Here is a 16,806-nt window from a genome sequence, read left to right as displayed (position 1 = left end):
GGCTGGACTAGAAGACCTCCAAGGTCCCTCCCAGCTCTATTCTATTCTAGAGGGGTGCCAGGGAAAGGGAAAGGACGGACAATTAAGGAAACATGTTGGTTGTGAAGAGGGATGAGTGAGTCAGGCAGAAAAACCAGTCCTGGCGAAGGGAGACGGAAAAAAAACCTTGGAAACTAGCTTGTAGGTTTTTATGGACACGGTTAAAACATACGAAGGACGGTTGCAGGAATTGGGTATGTCTGCTTTAACGAAAAGAAGGACTAGGGGGGACATGAGGGCAGGGTTCCAATATTTGAGGGGCTGTCGCAGAAAAGAGGGGGGGTCCAGCTATTCTCCAAAGCAGCTGAAGGCAGGACAAGAAGCAACGGATGGAGACTAACCAAGCAACCTGGAATTAAGGAGAAACTTCCTGACAGTTGGAACAATTAACCAGTGGAACAACTTGCCACCAGAAGGTGTGGGTGCTCCATCCCTGGGTTTTTTTTAACAAGAGATTGGACAGCCATTTGTCTGAAATGGTCTCTAGGGTCTCCTGCTTGAGCAGGCGGGTTGGGCTAGAAGACCTCTGAGGTCCCTTCCAACTCAAGTTATTCTGCTACAACGTGGCATTTTAACTCATTTCTGGATTTTGGAATGAAAAAACTGGGGTGGGGGACAATGAAAGAGGGGGAGGGCAAGTGGGGTGTGGATGGAGCGGCCTGGAAGACGCAGCCACCGTCTTCGTGTTTTGAGCGGTTTCGGAAAGCGAGAGCTGTCATTTTTGCAAAATGGGGAAGGGGAGAAATCAAACCCCCAAGTCTTCATTCTGAGAGTTGAAGTCCGCAAGTCCTAATTTGGGGAAATGGAAGTCCACAATTCTGAGAGAGGAAGCCCATAAGTCTTCATGCTGAGAGTTGAAGTCCACAAGTCGGAAAAGGGGCCGAGTTCGGAGACCCCTGCCTTAGAGAAGAAGCGACGATGAATAAATATAAGTGGGGGTTTCTCCCCCCCCCCAATTCTTGTTGCCTGTTGTGCAAATCCAGCTGCTTTGGCAGAAAACACAATCCTTCTGCTGGGATGATGGGGTTTGAACCGAGCTGAACCTTCTTCCTTCCAACTTTGGGTGGTTTTTGAGGTCTCAGGCCTGGTCTTGTCATTCTTCTTGGTTGCCCTCAAGATGCCAGGGGTTCCTCCAGACCGCGACGGGCGATCCAGGAATGGGACGGACGAGACTTTCAGGGGCGGGGGCCGTTTTCTTAGATTTGCCCGTAACGGACAGTTGCCTTTTTCCCCAAATTCCCATTTTTTTTTTTTAGCTTCTTGTGACCTTGAGATGAGGAACTGCCGGGGAGGGAAGGTTGGGGGGGGGGGGGAAGAGACGGCGGAGGAAAATGAGATGATTTTTCAAGAGATATTAAATACTTGGAGCAGTTCCACGCTGGGATGTGTCTTGTCCTGTAGACATTTTCTTCCTTTTGGAAAGGGGGAGAAATCCTGGGCTTTGCTGATGGGGTTTTTTTTTGTTATGTGTCTGTGTGTGTTGTGCGTCACTACCCAACCTGCATCTGAAGAGGCGGGGGGATGAAGGGGGTCTGTGGCAAGTGTGTGTGTGTGTGTGTGTGTGTGTGTGTGTGTGTGTGTGTTGTCTCGGGCCTGTGGGTGCCCAGGTGTGGGAGCCGTCCCAGCCAGCTTTTACCTTGGCGAGGAACGTATTTTTTCTCTCCTCTAGGCAGTTGATGGAGACGGACATATTTTAACAGAAAACCTGCCCGGATTAGCGGTTAAGCTCTCCCAAAGCGTTTCGCAATAAAACAAGAGAGTGTTTGGTTCATATATATATAAATATTATATATATATATATATATTCTCTCTCTCTTTCTCTGCCCCCACCAAAAGCTTTCTTCCTTCTTTTTCTCTTCCTTGCTCACGAGTGCCTTTGCTAGCTAGCTTGTTGCGACTCACGTAATAATAATAATAATAATAATAATAATAATAATAATAATAATAATAATAATAATAATAATAATAATAATAATAATAATAATAATAATAATAATAATAATAATAATAATAATAATAATAATAATAATAATAATAATAATAATAATAATAATAATAATAATAATAATAATAATAATAATAATAATAATAATAATAATAATAGAAACAGTGAGGAAAACTTTCTGCAGCCCGGTTGTATATTAACTGTAGCTGCATTTTTAAAAAACGGAGTGAGTGAGTGAGTGAGTGAGTGAGTGAGGGAGGGAGGGAGGAAGGAAGGAAGGAAGGAAGGAAGGAAGGAAGGAAGGAAGGAAGGAAGGAAGGAAGGAAAAAGAGAGAAGGGAGGGCAAGGAAATTTGTTCATTATTCTTATCTTGAAATAAAGCAAAATGAAGAAAGGAAAGAAAGAAAGAAAAAGGAAGGAAGGAAGGAAGGAAGGAAAAAGAGGGAAGGAAGGAAGGAAGGAAGGAAGGAAGGAAGGAAGGAAGTTTTCCCAGAGTTGTGGGTGCATCATTGCTGGAGGTTTTCAAGAAAAAATTGGACAACCATTTGTCTGGGGTGGTATAAGGACTCCTGCCTTAGGCAGGGGGGTTGGACTAGAAGACCTCCGAGGTCCCTTCCAGCTCTATCACTCTGGACAGAAACTACGCCATCCTTCCTGTACAAAGTGCGAATAAGGGTCCTAAGTCACGTTTTTTTCAGCACCGTCGTTAACTTTGAACGGGTCGCTAACCGGCGCCGTACCTGGGGTTCTGTCCCTCTCATTCCTTCCCTGATCCTCTCTTGAGCAAGAGAAGGAGGGAACGATCAGAGCCACAAAAGAGAAGAGGGCAGATTTCTGTCCATCGGGGAGGGTGTGTGTGTCCGTCCAGGCCGGGATCGGGTTTTTGTAATGACTAATCCAAGCGTGTCAAAGTGGCTCTCCAGAAACACGGCGATGAGAGTTGTATCTTGGGACCACTCTGTGTAAATCTCCGTGTAAGCTTTACACAGGGTCCGAAGAGGACCCCAAGCACCCTCTCCAGGGGGGTCGCCCGGTCAAAACGTCAGGGCTGTGAGACTAGCCACACATTGTGTTATGTAGCCGAAAGGTTAAAGATGGCCACTGGAGGCGAAGACCCCGGCGGGTGGGGCCGAGGTTGGACCAGGGCCCGGCATTCCAACGATTTGGCGCCGGGATCTGCGGTAAAGCCTCGTCCTGACCACCCTCCCCAGGCGGTGATTGTGGTGGGCCAGTGGGCTGCCGTCTCGGCTTCCTCGAACTCCTGAGAGGAAAGACAGGATATTGGTGGAGAAAGGGAGAGAAAACCAGCTTTCAAAGGAGAAAAGAGACAGGGGTCTTCAAACTTGGCCCTTTGATGACGTGTGGACTTCAGCTCCCAGAATTCCTCAGCCTGGCTGAGGAATTCTGGGAGTTGAAGTCCACACGTCATCAAAGGGCCAAGTTTGAAGACCCCTGCTTGAGGAGAAGAGCCACAGAGGTGGTCAAGGGAACTGGAGGCTAAGCTGTACAATGAGTAGTAGCGGGAACTCGGTGTGTCCAGTCTAGTGAAAAAAAGGACTAGGGGTGAATATACAGTATTTGCAGCAGTGACAGGACAGCGGGGTTCCCGTATTTGAGGGGCTGCCCCAAAGAAGGGGGGAGAGGGCCCACCTATCATCCAAAGCACCAGAAGGCAGGATGAGAAGCAACGGATGGCAGCTTATCAAGGAGAGAAGCAACCTAGAACTAAGGAGGAATTTCCTAACAGTTAGAACGATTAACCAGTGGAACAACCTGCCTCCAGAAGTTGTGGGTGCTCCATCACTGGAGGCTTTTAAGAAGAGATGGGATAGCCATTGATCTGGAATGGTTTCCTGGTTGGACTAGAAGACCTCCAAGGTCCCTTCCAACTCTTGTTATTCTGGTACAGGGTCTCTTGCTTGAGCAGGGGGTTGGACTAGACCACCTCCAAGGTCCCTTCCAGCCTTATGATTCTATGTTCTGTGCCTCTGGTGGGCATCGGGCCCTGCAACAAAGAGCACCTTGTGCCCTCTTTGGCCAGAGATATGTCCACCAAGGGGTCTTTTCCTACACCACCACCACCACCCCTCCCTGGCTGATCCTGCCCTGCGAAGTTGCTGGTTTTTGTTCCTTTTCTCGTCGGTGTGTGGAAAAAGGAAGGAGGATCTGTCAAAAATGTGAAAAGGGCTCGAAGGCTCGCAAGACGTGTCGGGACTGGCATCCTTTGCAAATTGCCTTGCAGGAATCGAAGCCAGAGGAGCAGATCCTTGGCTCTGCTCCCAGATCAACCCCAAAGAAAGAAAGAAAGAAATCGCTGGGTGGTGTGTGTGTGTCTGTGTGTGTGTGTGTGTGTGTGTGTGTGTGTGTGTAAAACCTAGTTCTCCTTCCACCTCTTATCTACCTGCTGCTGCCTGCGTGAAGACACCTCTTTATTGAATTGGCAGCTTCTTAGCAAACTTGCCTAGAGAAGCAACCTAGAACTAAGGAGAAACTTCCTGACAGTTAGAACAATTCACCAGTGGAACTCCTTGCCTCCAGAAGCTGTGAATGCTCCAACACTGGAGGTTTTTAAGAAGAGATTGGACAGCCATTTGTCTGAAATGGTATAGGGTTTCCTGCCTGAGCAGGGGGTTGAACTAGGTGACCTCCAAGGTCCCTTCCAACTTTTATTATTATTATTATTATTATTACTATTACTATTATTACTAGTACGTGAGACTTTGGGCCAGTACATAAAAGGCAGGATATGCGCAAAGGTGCAGAATTGCTAAAGGAAACTTTGTGGTTCGGGGTTAAACTGTGAGGTCATGGGAGTCAAAGAATGACAGAGTGGGAAGGGACCTTGGAGGTCTTCTAGTCCAACCCCCTGCTCAGGCAGGAGATCCTAGACCATTTCAATCAATCAATCAATCAATCAATCAATCAATCAGAATAGAGCTGGAAGGGACCTTGGAGATCTTCTAGTCCAACCCCCCGGCTCAAGCAGGAGACCAATGGCTGTCCAGTCTCTTCTTGAAAACCTCCAGTGTCGGCGCGCCCACAGTTTCTGGTGGCAAGCAGTTCCACAGGTTAATTGTTCTCCCTGTCAGGGAATTTCTCCTTCATTGCAGGTTGCTTCTCTCCTTGCTTAGCTGACCATTCCTTTCAAAGTTACGAAGTGGCTTGGGACCGTTTTTCGCGCTTTCCCGACCGTTGCAGCATCCGAGGGTCACGTGATTAAAATTTGGGGATGTTGTAAGAAGCGTGGCACGGGGTGAGTTGGCCACACCCGTGTACGGGCACACGGGTGAGTCAGTAAGACGGCTGCACGTGTGAACGAGCAAAAGTGGGGTTCATGAACTCCGTTCGTTTGCCTCTTTTCCCCATCCCAAATCTGGCTGTTTCCAAAGCTGCAATTAGGGGGGGGGGAGAAACAATAATAATACGAGAAGCCTGTTGTAAATATTAGCGTGTAATGTACAATTATTATCCTCTTTTGCTTTCTCTGGAGATAGAAAACAGCTGCTGTCCTCCAGGGGTGGCTGGGGGCATCCCAAAGCCCCCTTTTTTTATTATTGAAACGTCGATTCCAAATTCATCAAGAACAAACGTCCAATTTCGGTCACTGGCAACTCGGCCGGGGCTTTTGGCCAAAGGAGGGGGGGACTCCTAGCCCTTTGCTGCTTGGTGGCTTGCGAGGCGGTGTATTTATCCTCCGAGTTTACTCGCTCAGTGCTCATCCGGGTAGGAAGGGGCCTTGTGACAAGGATATTTTGGAGATAAATGGCATTTTCAAAGGAGCTAAGTCAAGTCCTTATTATTATTATTATAATTATTATTATTATTATAATTTAATTTATATACCGCCCTTCTCCCGCAGGACTCAGGGCGGTGCACAGCGTATTAAAAACAGTACAAATACAAAGCATAAAAATACAAACCCCTATAAAACCAGATTAAAAAACCAAATATTAGAAGCTGTGTCTCTATTTAAAATTATTTTTAAAATCACCCTAAATAAAATCCTCCCNGGCCCGCTTGCTGGAAAAGCCATGTCTTGAGGGCACGGCGGAAGGTAAGGAGATCCGGAATCGTCCGGATCTCGGGGGGTAGTTCGTTCCAGAGGGTGGGGGCACCCACAGAGAAGGCCCTCCCCCTGGGGGTCGCCAGCCGACATTGTTTGGCCGACGGCACCCTGAGGAGGCCCGCTCTGTGGGAGCGTACCGGTCTGAGGGAGGGGATCTGCGGCAGAAGGCGGTCTCGGAGGTAACCAGGTCCGATGCCATGAAGCGCTTTAAAGGTGGTAACTAACACCTTAAAGCGCACTCGGAAGACCACTGGCAACCAGTGCAGCTCGCGCAGCAGCGGTGTTACATGGGAGCGACGAGTCCCTCCCAACACCGCCCGCGCGGCCGCATTCTGGACCAGTTGAAGTCTCCGGGTGCTCCTCAAAGGGAGCCCCATGTTTTGTAAGCGAATCACTGCAGTTAAGCTAGTCAAACAGTTGTTAAGGGGATCCGGCTTATTGTTGGGGCGCTCTAATCATTGATAGAACACTAGGGCTGGAAGGGACCTTGGAGGTCTTCTAGTCCAGCCCCCTGCTCAAATAGGAGACCTTATACTATTTCAATCAATCTATCTATCTATCAATCTATCAGGATAGAGCTGGAAGGGACCTTGGAGGCTGTCTAGTCCAACCCCTGGCTCAAGGCAGGAGACCCTAGACCATTTCAATCAATCTATCAGGTTAGAGCTGGAAAGGACCTTGGAGGCTGTCTAGTCCAACCCCTGGCTCAAGGCACGAGACCCTAGACCATTTCAATCAATCTATCAGGATAGAGCTGGAAGGGACCTTGGAGGGTGTCTAGTCCAACCCCTGGCTCAAGGCAGGAGACCCTAGACCATTTCAATCAATCAATCAATCAATCAACTAATCAATTAATCAATGAGAATAGAGCTGGAAGGGATCTTTAGAGGTCTTCTAGTCCAACCCCGTTTGAGCAGGAGATCCTCTACCATTTCAGACAAATGGCTGTCCCGCCTCTTCTTAAAAACCTCCAGCGATTTCTAAACAGGATGACCTGGAAATGGGGTGCGGGGAGGGGGGGAGAGAGAGCCCCTCTTTTTCGCGAAGCTTTGCTGAGCCGCAAGACAAGACATCTGGGAGACTGTTTTTTTCCCTTCGGTTTTTTTTTTCTTTCCCTTCCCTCTGGAGCCTGGAGGACAGCAGCCTTTATCGGCTGAAACAACACGGCATTAATCTTCATTTTGATCCTCCCCTTAGCAGTAATAAGCATTTGTTTGGGAAAGCTCTTATCTGGAGCATCTGTTTGGAAGGATTTGAAAGAGAGGCGTTCTGCAGACGCCTCTGCCTCGGCTTTGATGCTCCCATCGGCTGGAAAAACTCTGGGAACTCTCCCGGGGACCAGGGACGGTGGGAGGGGAGGATGGCAACCTCCCATGCTCCTGTCCCGCAGGCCATCTGGTTATCCCTCCCAAAGGTTGCGTTACAACGGATAGGATCGGGCATAGAAGGGGATGGTGGTGGAGAGCAGCCTATCTCAGGATGGCTTAGGAATCATCATTAGGAATGGCTTGGGCGGGGGTTGGACTAGATGACCTCCGAGGTCCCTCCCAACTTTGGTTATTCTACCATCCCAGATCAATCCACCAGCGGACCGGAAGTTGCCTCCAGAGGTTGTGGCTGCTCCATCACTGGAGTTTTGTTTTTTTTAAAAAAAAAAAAACAGACTGGACGGCCCTTTGTCTAAAACAGCATAGGGTCTCCTGCTTTGTCAAAGGGGTGGACTAGAAGACCTCCGGGGCCCCTTCCAGTTCTGTCATTCTACCATTCCCCAGATCAATCAATCCACCCACCAGCGGAACGGAAGTTGTCGTGGGCGCTCCACGACTGGAGCTTTTTCAAAAAGAGACTGGACGGCCCGTTGGTCCGGAATGGCAGACTTGAGCAGGGGGTTGGACTAGATGGCCTCCGAGGGGCCCTTCCGACTTCGGAAAGTCCCTTCCAGCGACGGTGCCATGACTCTTTTGAGTTCAGCGAGGATGTGCTTGGTCCCCAGCAGCCTTTCAGCCGACGCAGCTGCTGCCTGCAGGGGTGGCTGACCTCCTGCAGCAGCAGCCGGAGCAGCCAGGAAAACCAGGAAAAAAAGCTCGGCCTGGCCTTTGGGAAGGGGGGGAGAAAGTGGTTTGGAGGGATCACAACGCTGCCCAGGCTGAGGGAGGTTCCTGGCAGCCCCTGTCCTCGTTCTGCTGATCTTGGCCGGGATCTCCACGGCTTTGGCTTCTTCTCCGAACGGCCCTGGGACACAGTGAGCCGCCTCAGACCCGGCAGGGCCGGCCCCCGTCCACCTCCGTTTTTTGGGGGGGGAGACAAAGGACAGCTGTTGAACTGGAGAAGCGACAGGCTCCTGCAGGACAGGTCTGGGGAAGGGGCGTAGGCTGGGGGCTGGACTAGAAGACCTCCGAGGTCCCTTCCGACTCTGTTAGTCTATAATCCCAGATCAATCGATCCATCAGCACGCTAAAACAGGCAAAAGCCTGGTTGACGTGGGAAGAAGCAGGCTGGGCATCTCCAGCTCATAGCCAGGGCTTCCATTACAGGAAGTTTGAGAAAAGTATCTGGCAGTTGCAGGAATTGGGGGTGTCTAATTTAATGAAAAGAAGGACTAGGGGGGACAGGATAGCAGCCTTCCAGTATTTGAGGGGCTGCCCCAAAGAAGAGGGGGGATGAACTTATTCTCCAAAGCACCAGAAGGCAGGATAAGAAGCAATGGATGGAAGCTAATCGAGGAGAGAAGCAACCTGGGATTAAGGAGAAACTTCCTAACACTGAGGACAATTAGCCAGTGGAACAGCTTGCCACCAGAAGTCGTGGGCGCTCCATCACTGGAGGCTTTTAAGAAGAGACTGGACAGCCACTTGTCTGAAATGGTCTAGGGTTTCCTGCTTGAGCAAGGGGCTGGACTAGAAGACCTCCGAGGTCCCGTCCAACTCGGTTATTCTGCCTTTTCTCCCCAAATCTTCAGCAACCGCGAGATAGCCAAAAAATTTAAACAGAACAACAGAGTTGGAAGGGACCTTAGAGATCTTCTAGTCCAACCCCGTGCCCAAGCAGGAGACCCTAGACCATTCTGAATATCAGAATAACAGACCTGCACGGGTATCTCTGCCTGGGCTCACAATGGCCGCCTTTTAATCTTGGGAACCAAGTTAAAATTCCAATAAAAGGGTGTGTGTGTGTGTGTGTGTGTGTGAGATCACTTTTATTGTTTTATCAATGTATAAAACACAAGAGAAGAAGGAAGGAAGGAAGGAAGGAAGGAAGGAAGGAAGGAAGGAAGGAAGGAAGGAAAGAAAGAAAGAAAGAAAGAAAGAAAGAAAGAAAGAAAGAAAGAAAGAAAGAAAGAAAGGAGGGAAAAATACGAGCTACGAGGCCGAGTTTAATTTCTGACGTGTTCCTGGCAGGTACTTGGCCAAGCTCTCTTCGGTGGGCAGCATCTCCGAGGAGGAGACCTGTGAGAAGCTGAAGGGGCTGATCCAGCGGCAAGTCCAGATGTGCAAGAGGAACCTGGAAGTCATGGACTCGGTGCGCCGGGGGGCGCAGCTGGCCATCGAGGAGTGCCAGTTCCAGTTCCGTAACCGCCGGTGGAACTGCTCCACCTTGGAGAGCCTGCCGGTCTTTGGCAAGGTGGTCACGCAAGGTATGGTGGTCCAGCAGGAGGCCGGTGGGGAGGGGGCGAGGCAGAGGAGGAGGGTGCTTTTAATCCAGCTAACAGGGATGGCGTAGGGAATTCTGGGAGTTGAAGTCCGTGCATTTTTCAAGTCATCATGGTTGAGAAACACTGCATTTAAACGGCTCTCAATTCTTCTTCTTCTTCTTCTTCTTCTTCTTCTTCTTCTTCTTCTTCTTCTTCTTCTTCTTCTTCTTCTTCTTCTTCTTCTTCTTCTTTTCTTCTTCTTCTTTCTTCTTCTTCTTTTCTTTCTTCTCCTCCTCCTCCTCCATCCTCCCCTTCTCCATCTTCTTTCTAACCTTTCATCACTCATTCTTCTCCATCTCCTCCTCCTTCTCCATCTTCTCCTGTCTTCCCACCCTCCTTCTCCTCCTCTGCACAGCTTTTCATTTCACAAGCCGGGGCCTTCCTAGTCGGTCACCAAAGCCTGCAATGAAATGTTGCGGCGAGGAACGGAGAGCTTTTCGCCCAGAGCTGCCAAACCTGGTGGAGAGACATAGATTCCCCCCCCCTTTTTTTCCCCCTGCTCTTGGGGCTTTGACGATCAAATGCTTTTTGTTTTTTGATGGGTTTTTTTTGCAAAAGAGTCTCTTTGCTGCTGCACCTTACTGACAGGTTTTCAGGGAATTTGCAGCGAGGGGGGGAGAGAAAAAAAAGAACCCCAAAGCCAGAAAAAGGGGTGAGAGATTGGGTGGAAATGCTTGCATGCTTCTTCTCCATTTGTTCATCATGGCTGGATTTGCATCTGGCCTCCGCTGAAGGCAGGGAGCCTCCTCCTTTTTTAAAAGCCCCCATGGCTTCTAATTTAACTTTCCCTTGCTTGTCTTCAGGGAGGGGAGAGGCAGCGGGGGGGGGGGGAGAGGCTGCCGGAGCCCTGTGCCCTGGAAATACCAAAAATACCAAGGAATGAAGCTCCCTCTCTTCCCAGCGGCCGCAGAGCGAGGCCAAGCTAGCTTCAGCCTGTCATTAACCACAATTAATTCAAAGGTCGGGCAGTTGCTTCTCCAGATGGAGGTGTCCCGTCTTCTTCCCCCGCCCCCCCTTTCTTCCAGGAGCCAAAGCTGCCCAGGTTTGCCAAGTTTGGGCTTTGCAAAAAAAAAACAACCAAGAGGGCATTTCTGCCCATTCCTTTGCTCCATTTGGGGAGGGGGGCGAGGGGGGGGCGAGGGAGGGAGGGCAGCGCAGGGTCCTTTGAGACAGAAGCCTCTGTCATGCCTCTAACCACCATTGGCAGGAACTGGATGTCGCAAGGTTTCAGGGAGAACCGCTAAACCAATATTCCCTCTTTGGCGTGCAGAGGCCTGCCCCACCCCAGCCGCCGGCATCGGGAGGGGAGGGGGGCACAGACCGCCATCTCTTCTAGAGCTTCTCCAGAGGAATGAGGGGACGGGGGGGGGAACAGGGCGGTCTCCTTTACAGGGCCAGGAAAGTTCGGCGAGAGACCAAGCGAGGACACGTGCAGAGTATCTTAATTTATATATATATATATATATATATAAAACACGTGCAGAACATCTTAATTTGTATATATATATAAAACACGTGCAGAATATCTTAATTTATATATATATATATAAAACACGTGCAGAATATCTTAATATATATATATATATATAAAACACGTGCAGAACATCTTAATTTGTATATATATATAAAGCACGTGCAGAATATCTTAATTTATATATATATATATAAAACACGTGCAGAATATCTTAATATATATATATATAAAACACGTGCAGAACATCTTAATTTATATATATATATAAAACACGTGCAGAGTATCTTAATATGTATATATATATAAAACACGTGCAGAATATCTTAATTTATAATTTTTTTTATATATAAATTTATATATATATATCTTAATGTATAAATTTATACACACACACACAAATGCACGTGCGCACGCACACACACACACACACACACACATTCTTAATAATAAAACCCTGCAAAAGGATGCCAGCATGGAGGGGGGGGAAAGAGAAGCACTTTGATGCTGTTGGAGGGTTTCAAATACAGGCTGGTCCTCGGCTTAACGTCCACTCCTCAGCCCGACGTTTCCGTGGCTAAGCGAGGCATCCGTGAGGTTGCATTTGGCTCCGCTTTGCGGCCTCTCGCGCCACGGGGGTTAAGGGAACCGCAGTGGGTGTTGGCGCGAGCAGCGCTGCGGTTTCCCCATCGGCTTTGCTCGTCGGAAAGTCGAGTTCACAGAAAAACAGAGGGGCCTCGGAGGTCTTCTAGTCCAACCCCCTGCTCAGGCAGGAGGCCTGCCTAGACCATTTCAATCAATCAATCAGAATAGAGCCAGAAGGGCCCTTGGAGGTCTTCTAGTCCAACCCCCTGCTCAGGCAGGAGGCCTGCCGAGGCCATTTCAATCAATCAATCAGAATAAGAGCCGGAAGGGACCTTGGAGGTCTTCTAGTCCAACCCCTTCCTTAAGGAAGAGACTCTACACCATTTCAACCAATCGATCTTTTTTTTTTTTCGGTTCTGGTTCTGCCAGGGACACGAGAAGCTGCCTTCGTCTATGCCATCTCCTCCGCTGGCGTCGCCTTCGCCGTGACCAGGGCGTGCAGCAGTGGAGAACTGGAGAAGTGCGGCTGTGATCACACGGTGCACGGCGTCAGCCCTCAGGGTAAGGGCGCTCCCTTCTAGCACGGATGGTATCACCTAGCTGGGTCCTGAAACGTCTGCGAGAAAACCACCCAGCTCAGAGAGCATCAAGGACCCCCGCGCGGTTCAACGCCGAGCTGCAAATATTCTCGTCTGCTGGTATCAAAGTCTTCTTCTGTTTCTGCCTCTAGGTTTCCAGTGGTCCGGCTGCTCCGACAACATCGCTTACGGCGTCGCGTTCTCCCAGTCGTTTGTGGATGTGCGGGAGAGAAGCAAGGGGGCCTCTTCCAGCCGAGCCCTCATGAACCTCCATAACAACGAAGCTGGGCGAAAGGTAACAGCCCCATGGGCTTGGCTACCCCTCCAGCAATTACTTCCTGCAGCTATGGCGATTTATCTGATCTATCTATCTATCTATCTATCTATCTATCTATCTATCTATCTATCTGTCTATCTCAGAATCATAGACTCCTAGGGACCTTGGAGGTCTTCTAGTCCAACCCCCTGCTCAGGCAGGAAAGCCTAAACCATTTCAGACAGATGGCTGTCCAGTCTCTTTTTAAAAACCTCCAGGGATGGAGCACCCACAACTTCTGGAGGCAGGTGGTTCCACTGGTTGATTGATCTGGGATTGTGGAATAACAGAGTTGGAAGGGACCTCGGAGGTCTTCTAGTCCAACCCCCTGCTGAAGTAGGAGAGCCTAGACCATTCCAGACAAATGGTGGTCCAATCTCTTCTTCAAAACCTCCACCCACAACTTCTGGTGGCAAGCCGTTCCACTGGCTAATTGCCCTCACTGTCAGGAAGTTTCTCCTTAATTCCAGGGTGGCTTCTCTCCTGGATTTAATTTCCATCCATTGTTTCTTGTCTTCTGGTGCTTTGGAGAATAAATTGACCCCCTCCTCTTCTTTGGGGCAGCCCCTCAAGTACTGAAATGCTGCTGTCATGTCCCCCCTAGTCCTTCTTCTCCCTAGAACTATCCATATCCAAATCCTGCCACCGTCCGTACGTTTCGGTCCCCAGGCCTTTAATCATCCCACTTGCTCTTCTCTGCACCTTTCCCCAAAAGCCTCAGCATCCTGTTTGCATCTCTCTCGACCTTTTTTTTTTTCCTCCAGGCCATCCTGAACCACATGAGGGTGGAGTGCAAGTGCCACGGCGTGTCGGGCTCGTGCGAGGTCAAGACGTGCTGGAAAGCCATGCCCCCCTTCCGCAAAGTGGGCCACGTGCTGAAGGAGAAGTTCGACGGGGCCACCGAGGTGGAGCAGCGGAAGATCGGCTCCGCCAAGGTGCTGGTCCCCAAGAACTCCCAGTTCAAGCCGCACACGGACGAGGACCTGGTGTACCTGGATTCCAGCCCCGATTTCTGCGACCACGACCTCCGGAACGGCGTGCTGGGCACCCAGGGGAGGTCTTGCAACAAGACCTCCAAGGCCATCGACGGCTGCGAGCTCATGTGCTGCGGCCGGGGGTTCCACACGGACGAAGTTCAAGTGGTGGAGCGCTGCAGCTGCAAGTTCCATTGGTGCTGTTTTGTCAAATGTAAACAGTGCCACCGGCTGGTGGAAATGCACACGTGTCGGTGACCGGGGAGGAAAGCCAGCCAGCCAGCCATGGAAACTTCTGGGACACGGTCTTGGGCCCCCTGACCGAAAAGGGTCGCCAAGAAGGGAACAGAGAGCAAATTTTTTTAAAAAAAAAGAGAAAGAAAGAAAGAGAAAAAGAAGAAGAAAAATATTTAAAGTTTCCAATCGTGATTGTAATTTGAGGTTGAGGGTGGGGGGAGAGAAGAGGGGATTGTTGTCGTGCACAAGTAGCCATGACCCACGACCGCCACTGAATCGCTGAGGTTGTTAAGTTAGTGACACGGTTGTTAAGTGGATGGGGCTTCCCCGTTGACTTTGCTGGTCCCAAGGTCACAAAATGTCTCCTTCGTTCTCTCCTGGATTCCATCTTTTACTTCTTGTCCTGCCTTCAGCTGCTTGGGAGAATAGGTGGACTTCCTTCCTTCCTTCTTCTCTTGCTGTTTCTTTCTTTCCTTCCTTCCTTCCTTCCTTCCTTCCTTCCTTCTTTCCATTTCCTTCCTTTTTCTCTTGCTGTTTCTTTCCTTCGTTCCTTCCTTCCTTTTTCTCTTGCTGTTTCTCTTTCCTTCTTCCCTTCCTTCCTTTCCTTCCTTCCTGGTATCCATCCATCCATCCCTCTCTCTCTTTCTTCTGCCTTATAAAATCCTAGGGCTGGAAGGGACCTTGGAGGTCTTCTAGTCCAACCCCCCTGCTCCGGCAGGAAACCCTAAACCATTTCAGACAAATGGTTGTCCAGTCTCTTCTTAAAAACCTCCAGTGATGGAGCATTCACTGCGTCTGGTGGCAAGCTGTTCCACTGGTGAATTGTCCTTACAGTCAGGAAATCTCCCCTTAATTCCAGGTGGCTTCTCTCCTCGGTTAGTTTCCCTCCGCTGTTTCTTGCCCTGCCTTCAGGGCCTTTGGAGAATAGGTGGACCCCCTCTTTTGGGGGGGGGACAGAGCCCCTCAGCTATTGGAAGACGGCTATCATGTCACCCCCTAATCCTCCTCTTTTGTTTGATGAGACATACCCTCTGGAGAGACCCGACTTTCCAAATTGTTGGCTCCTTTTTGCAATGCCTTTCTCCTCCCGGAAGGGCCCCACGTTGCTCTCGGAGAGGGAGGGGAGAGGTTAGGGGGCAGGCAGGCAGGGGGACCAGCATCCGAGGCTGCCTAGTTCTGCCACAGCTGTGATGGGACGGGGGAGTGATGGGGTCACTGGAAGATGCACCAGATGAGATCCAGCTGTAGGTTTGTTTGGCCGCTGAACGACACAACGTCGGAAGGGGCCAATATCCATTCTTTGCCCCCCCCCCAAAGGGAGGCAGGCCAAAATTTGTGCAGACCCCATGGCTTTTCCTGGCATATACTTCGTGAAGTATACTGGTGCGAAGATTCATTGCTTGCTACACATTACGCACACAAATATTGACGGGAAGGCCTGGGGGGGAAAAAAACCTGGAAAAATGGGGGGGGGAAGGATTATTATTTTTTTATTTTTTCCAAAGCTGTTTGGGAAAAAAAATGGGAGGAAAAAACCTGTTTTTCCCCCCAATTTTTCCAGTTTTGTTTTTTTTTTGCCTCCCAGGCTTTCCCACATCTACATACAAAACACCACATTTTTGATCCCTTTCCTTCAGTGTGTAGCCACACACAATGGGTCAAAGGGGTGTGAATTTGGGACGCTCAAGGGTGGGTGGGGAGGGGGGGCCTGCCCCATCAGCCTTGCAGGACAGGGGGCAGGAAAGATACCAGCTTGTTTTTCGTCCCCATCCTGAATGGGACCAGTCTTAATGTGTGTGTGTGTGTGTGTGTGTGTGTGTAATACAGGTAGTCCTCAACTCACGACAATTGAGCCCAAAATTTATGTCGCTAAGTGAAACGTTTGTTCATTTTGAATTTTGCCCCATTTTGTGACTTTTCTTGCCACCTTGAAGTGAAACCCTGCCGTTGTTAAATTAGTCACAGAGTTGCTTAAGTGAGTTTGGTTTCTCTGTTGACTTTGGGGGGGAGGAAAGAGGGGGTGTCACGTGGCCCCTGGGACATTGCGACCGTCGTAAAGGTAAGTCGGCAGCCGAGCATCCGAATGCAAATCACGTGACCCCGGGAATGATGCAACGGTTGTATAAGAGTGGGGAAAGGGTTCCTAAATCAGTTTTTTTTCCCCTTAGAAGCAACAGCAACGTGGAAAGGGCAAGCAGCCTGAGTAGCGGGTTGGACTAGATGACCTTCAAGGCCCCTTCCAGCTCTATTCTGATTGATTGAAATGGCCTCGGGTCTCCTGCCTGAGCAGCGGGTTGGACTAGATGACCTCCAAGGCCCCCTTTCCAACTCTTTGTTATTCTATTCTAATCCCTTGCTTAATTCTTGATTCAATCTAGCTTGGCTAGGTAATAAGAAACGCGTTTAATCCTTCCGGGATTCCTCCTGAGATTCCAGCCTGCGAATTCCGGCCGCCATTCAGACTGTTTCGAAGAGAAAGCCCGGGGAACGGGCCTCAACTTATAACTAAAAACGGAGCCCAGAATTTCCATTTTGCTGGGCAAAACAGTCGCTAAGTGAGTTTTCCCAAGGAGAAAACGGGGGATTTTCCTTGAGGAAAACGGCAATGGGGAGTTTGACCAGGTTCCCGGCTGCCAGATGTTCAAGTTAAATCCAGAGTTCAGCAGCTGGACAGTACCCACGCCGATTGGTTTTGGAAGCAACTTCGCAATTTTTACACCTGCCAAGTGTAAATATTCCCCGGCCAGCCGGGGGAGGAGGGTGTGTATGTGTGCACGATGAATCAATGGAACAGCTTGGGAGTTGTGGGTGCTCCATCGCTGGAGGTCTCCAAAAGTAAGACTGGGCAATCGTTTATCTGGGGCGGTGTACAGAATAACAGAATAAAAGAGTCAGGAGGGACCT

At 49.6% G+C, this 16,806-nt stretch overlaps 1 protein-coding gene across 1 annotated transcript; it reads left to right on the top strand.

Moving 5' to 3' along the window:
* Window positions 1-9,455: 9,455 nt before the first annotated feature.
* WNT4 (Wnt family member 4) lies at window positions 9,456-14,017 on the top strand. Its single transcript, XM_015818858.1, has 4 exons — window positions 9,456-9,684; window positions 12,227-12,358; window positions 12,528-12,670; window positions 13,456-14,017. The coding sequence occupies exons 1-4, from the start codon at window positions 9,537-9,539 to the stop codon at window positions 13,921-13,923; spliced, it is 891 nt and encodes a 296-aa protein (XP_015674344.1). The 5' UTR covers window positions 9,456-9,536; the 3' UTR covers window positions 13,924-14,017.
* Window positions 14,018-16,806: the final 2,789 nt, after the last annotated feature.

The sequence above is a fragment of the Protobothrops mucrosquamatus genome, unplaced genomic scaffold (assembly GCF_001527695.2).
Source record: "Protobothrops mucrosquamatus isolate PMUCROS unplaced genomic scaffold, P.Mucros_1.0 scaffold805, whole genome shotgun sequence".
Classification (NCBI taxonomy): Eukaryota; Metazoa; Chordata; class Lepidosauria; order Squamata; family Viperidae; genus Protobothrops; species Protobothrops mucrosquamatus.
This window is presented reverse-complemented; position numbering and strand designations above follow the sequence as displayed.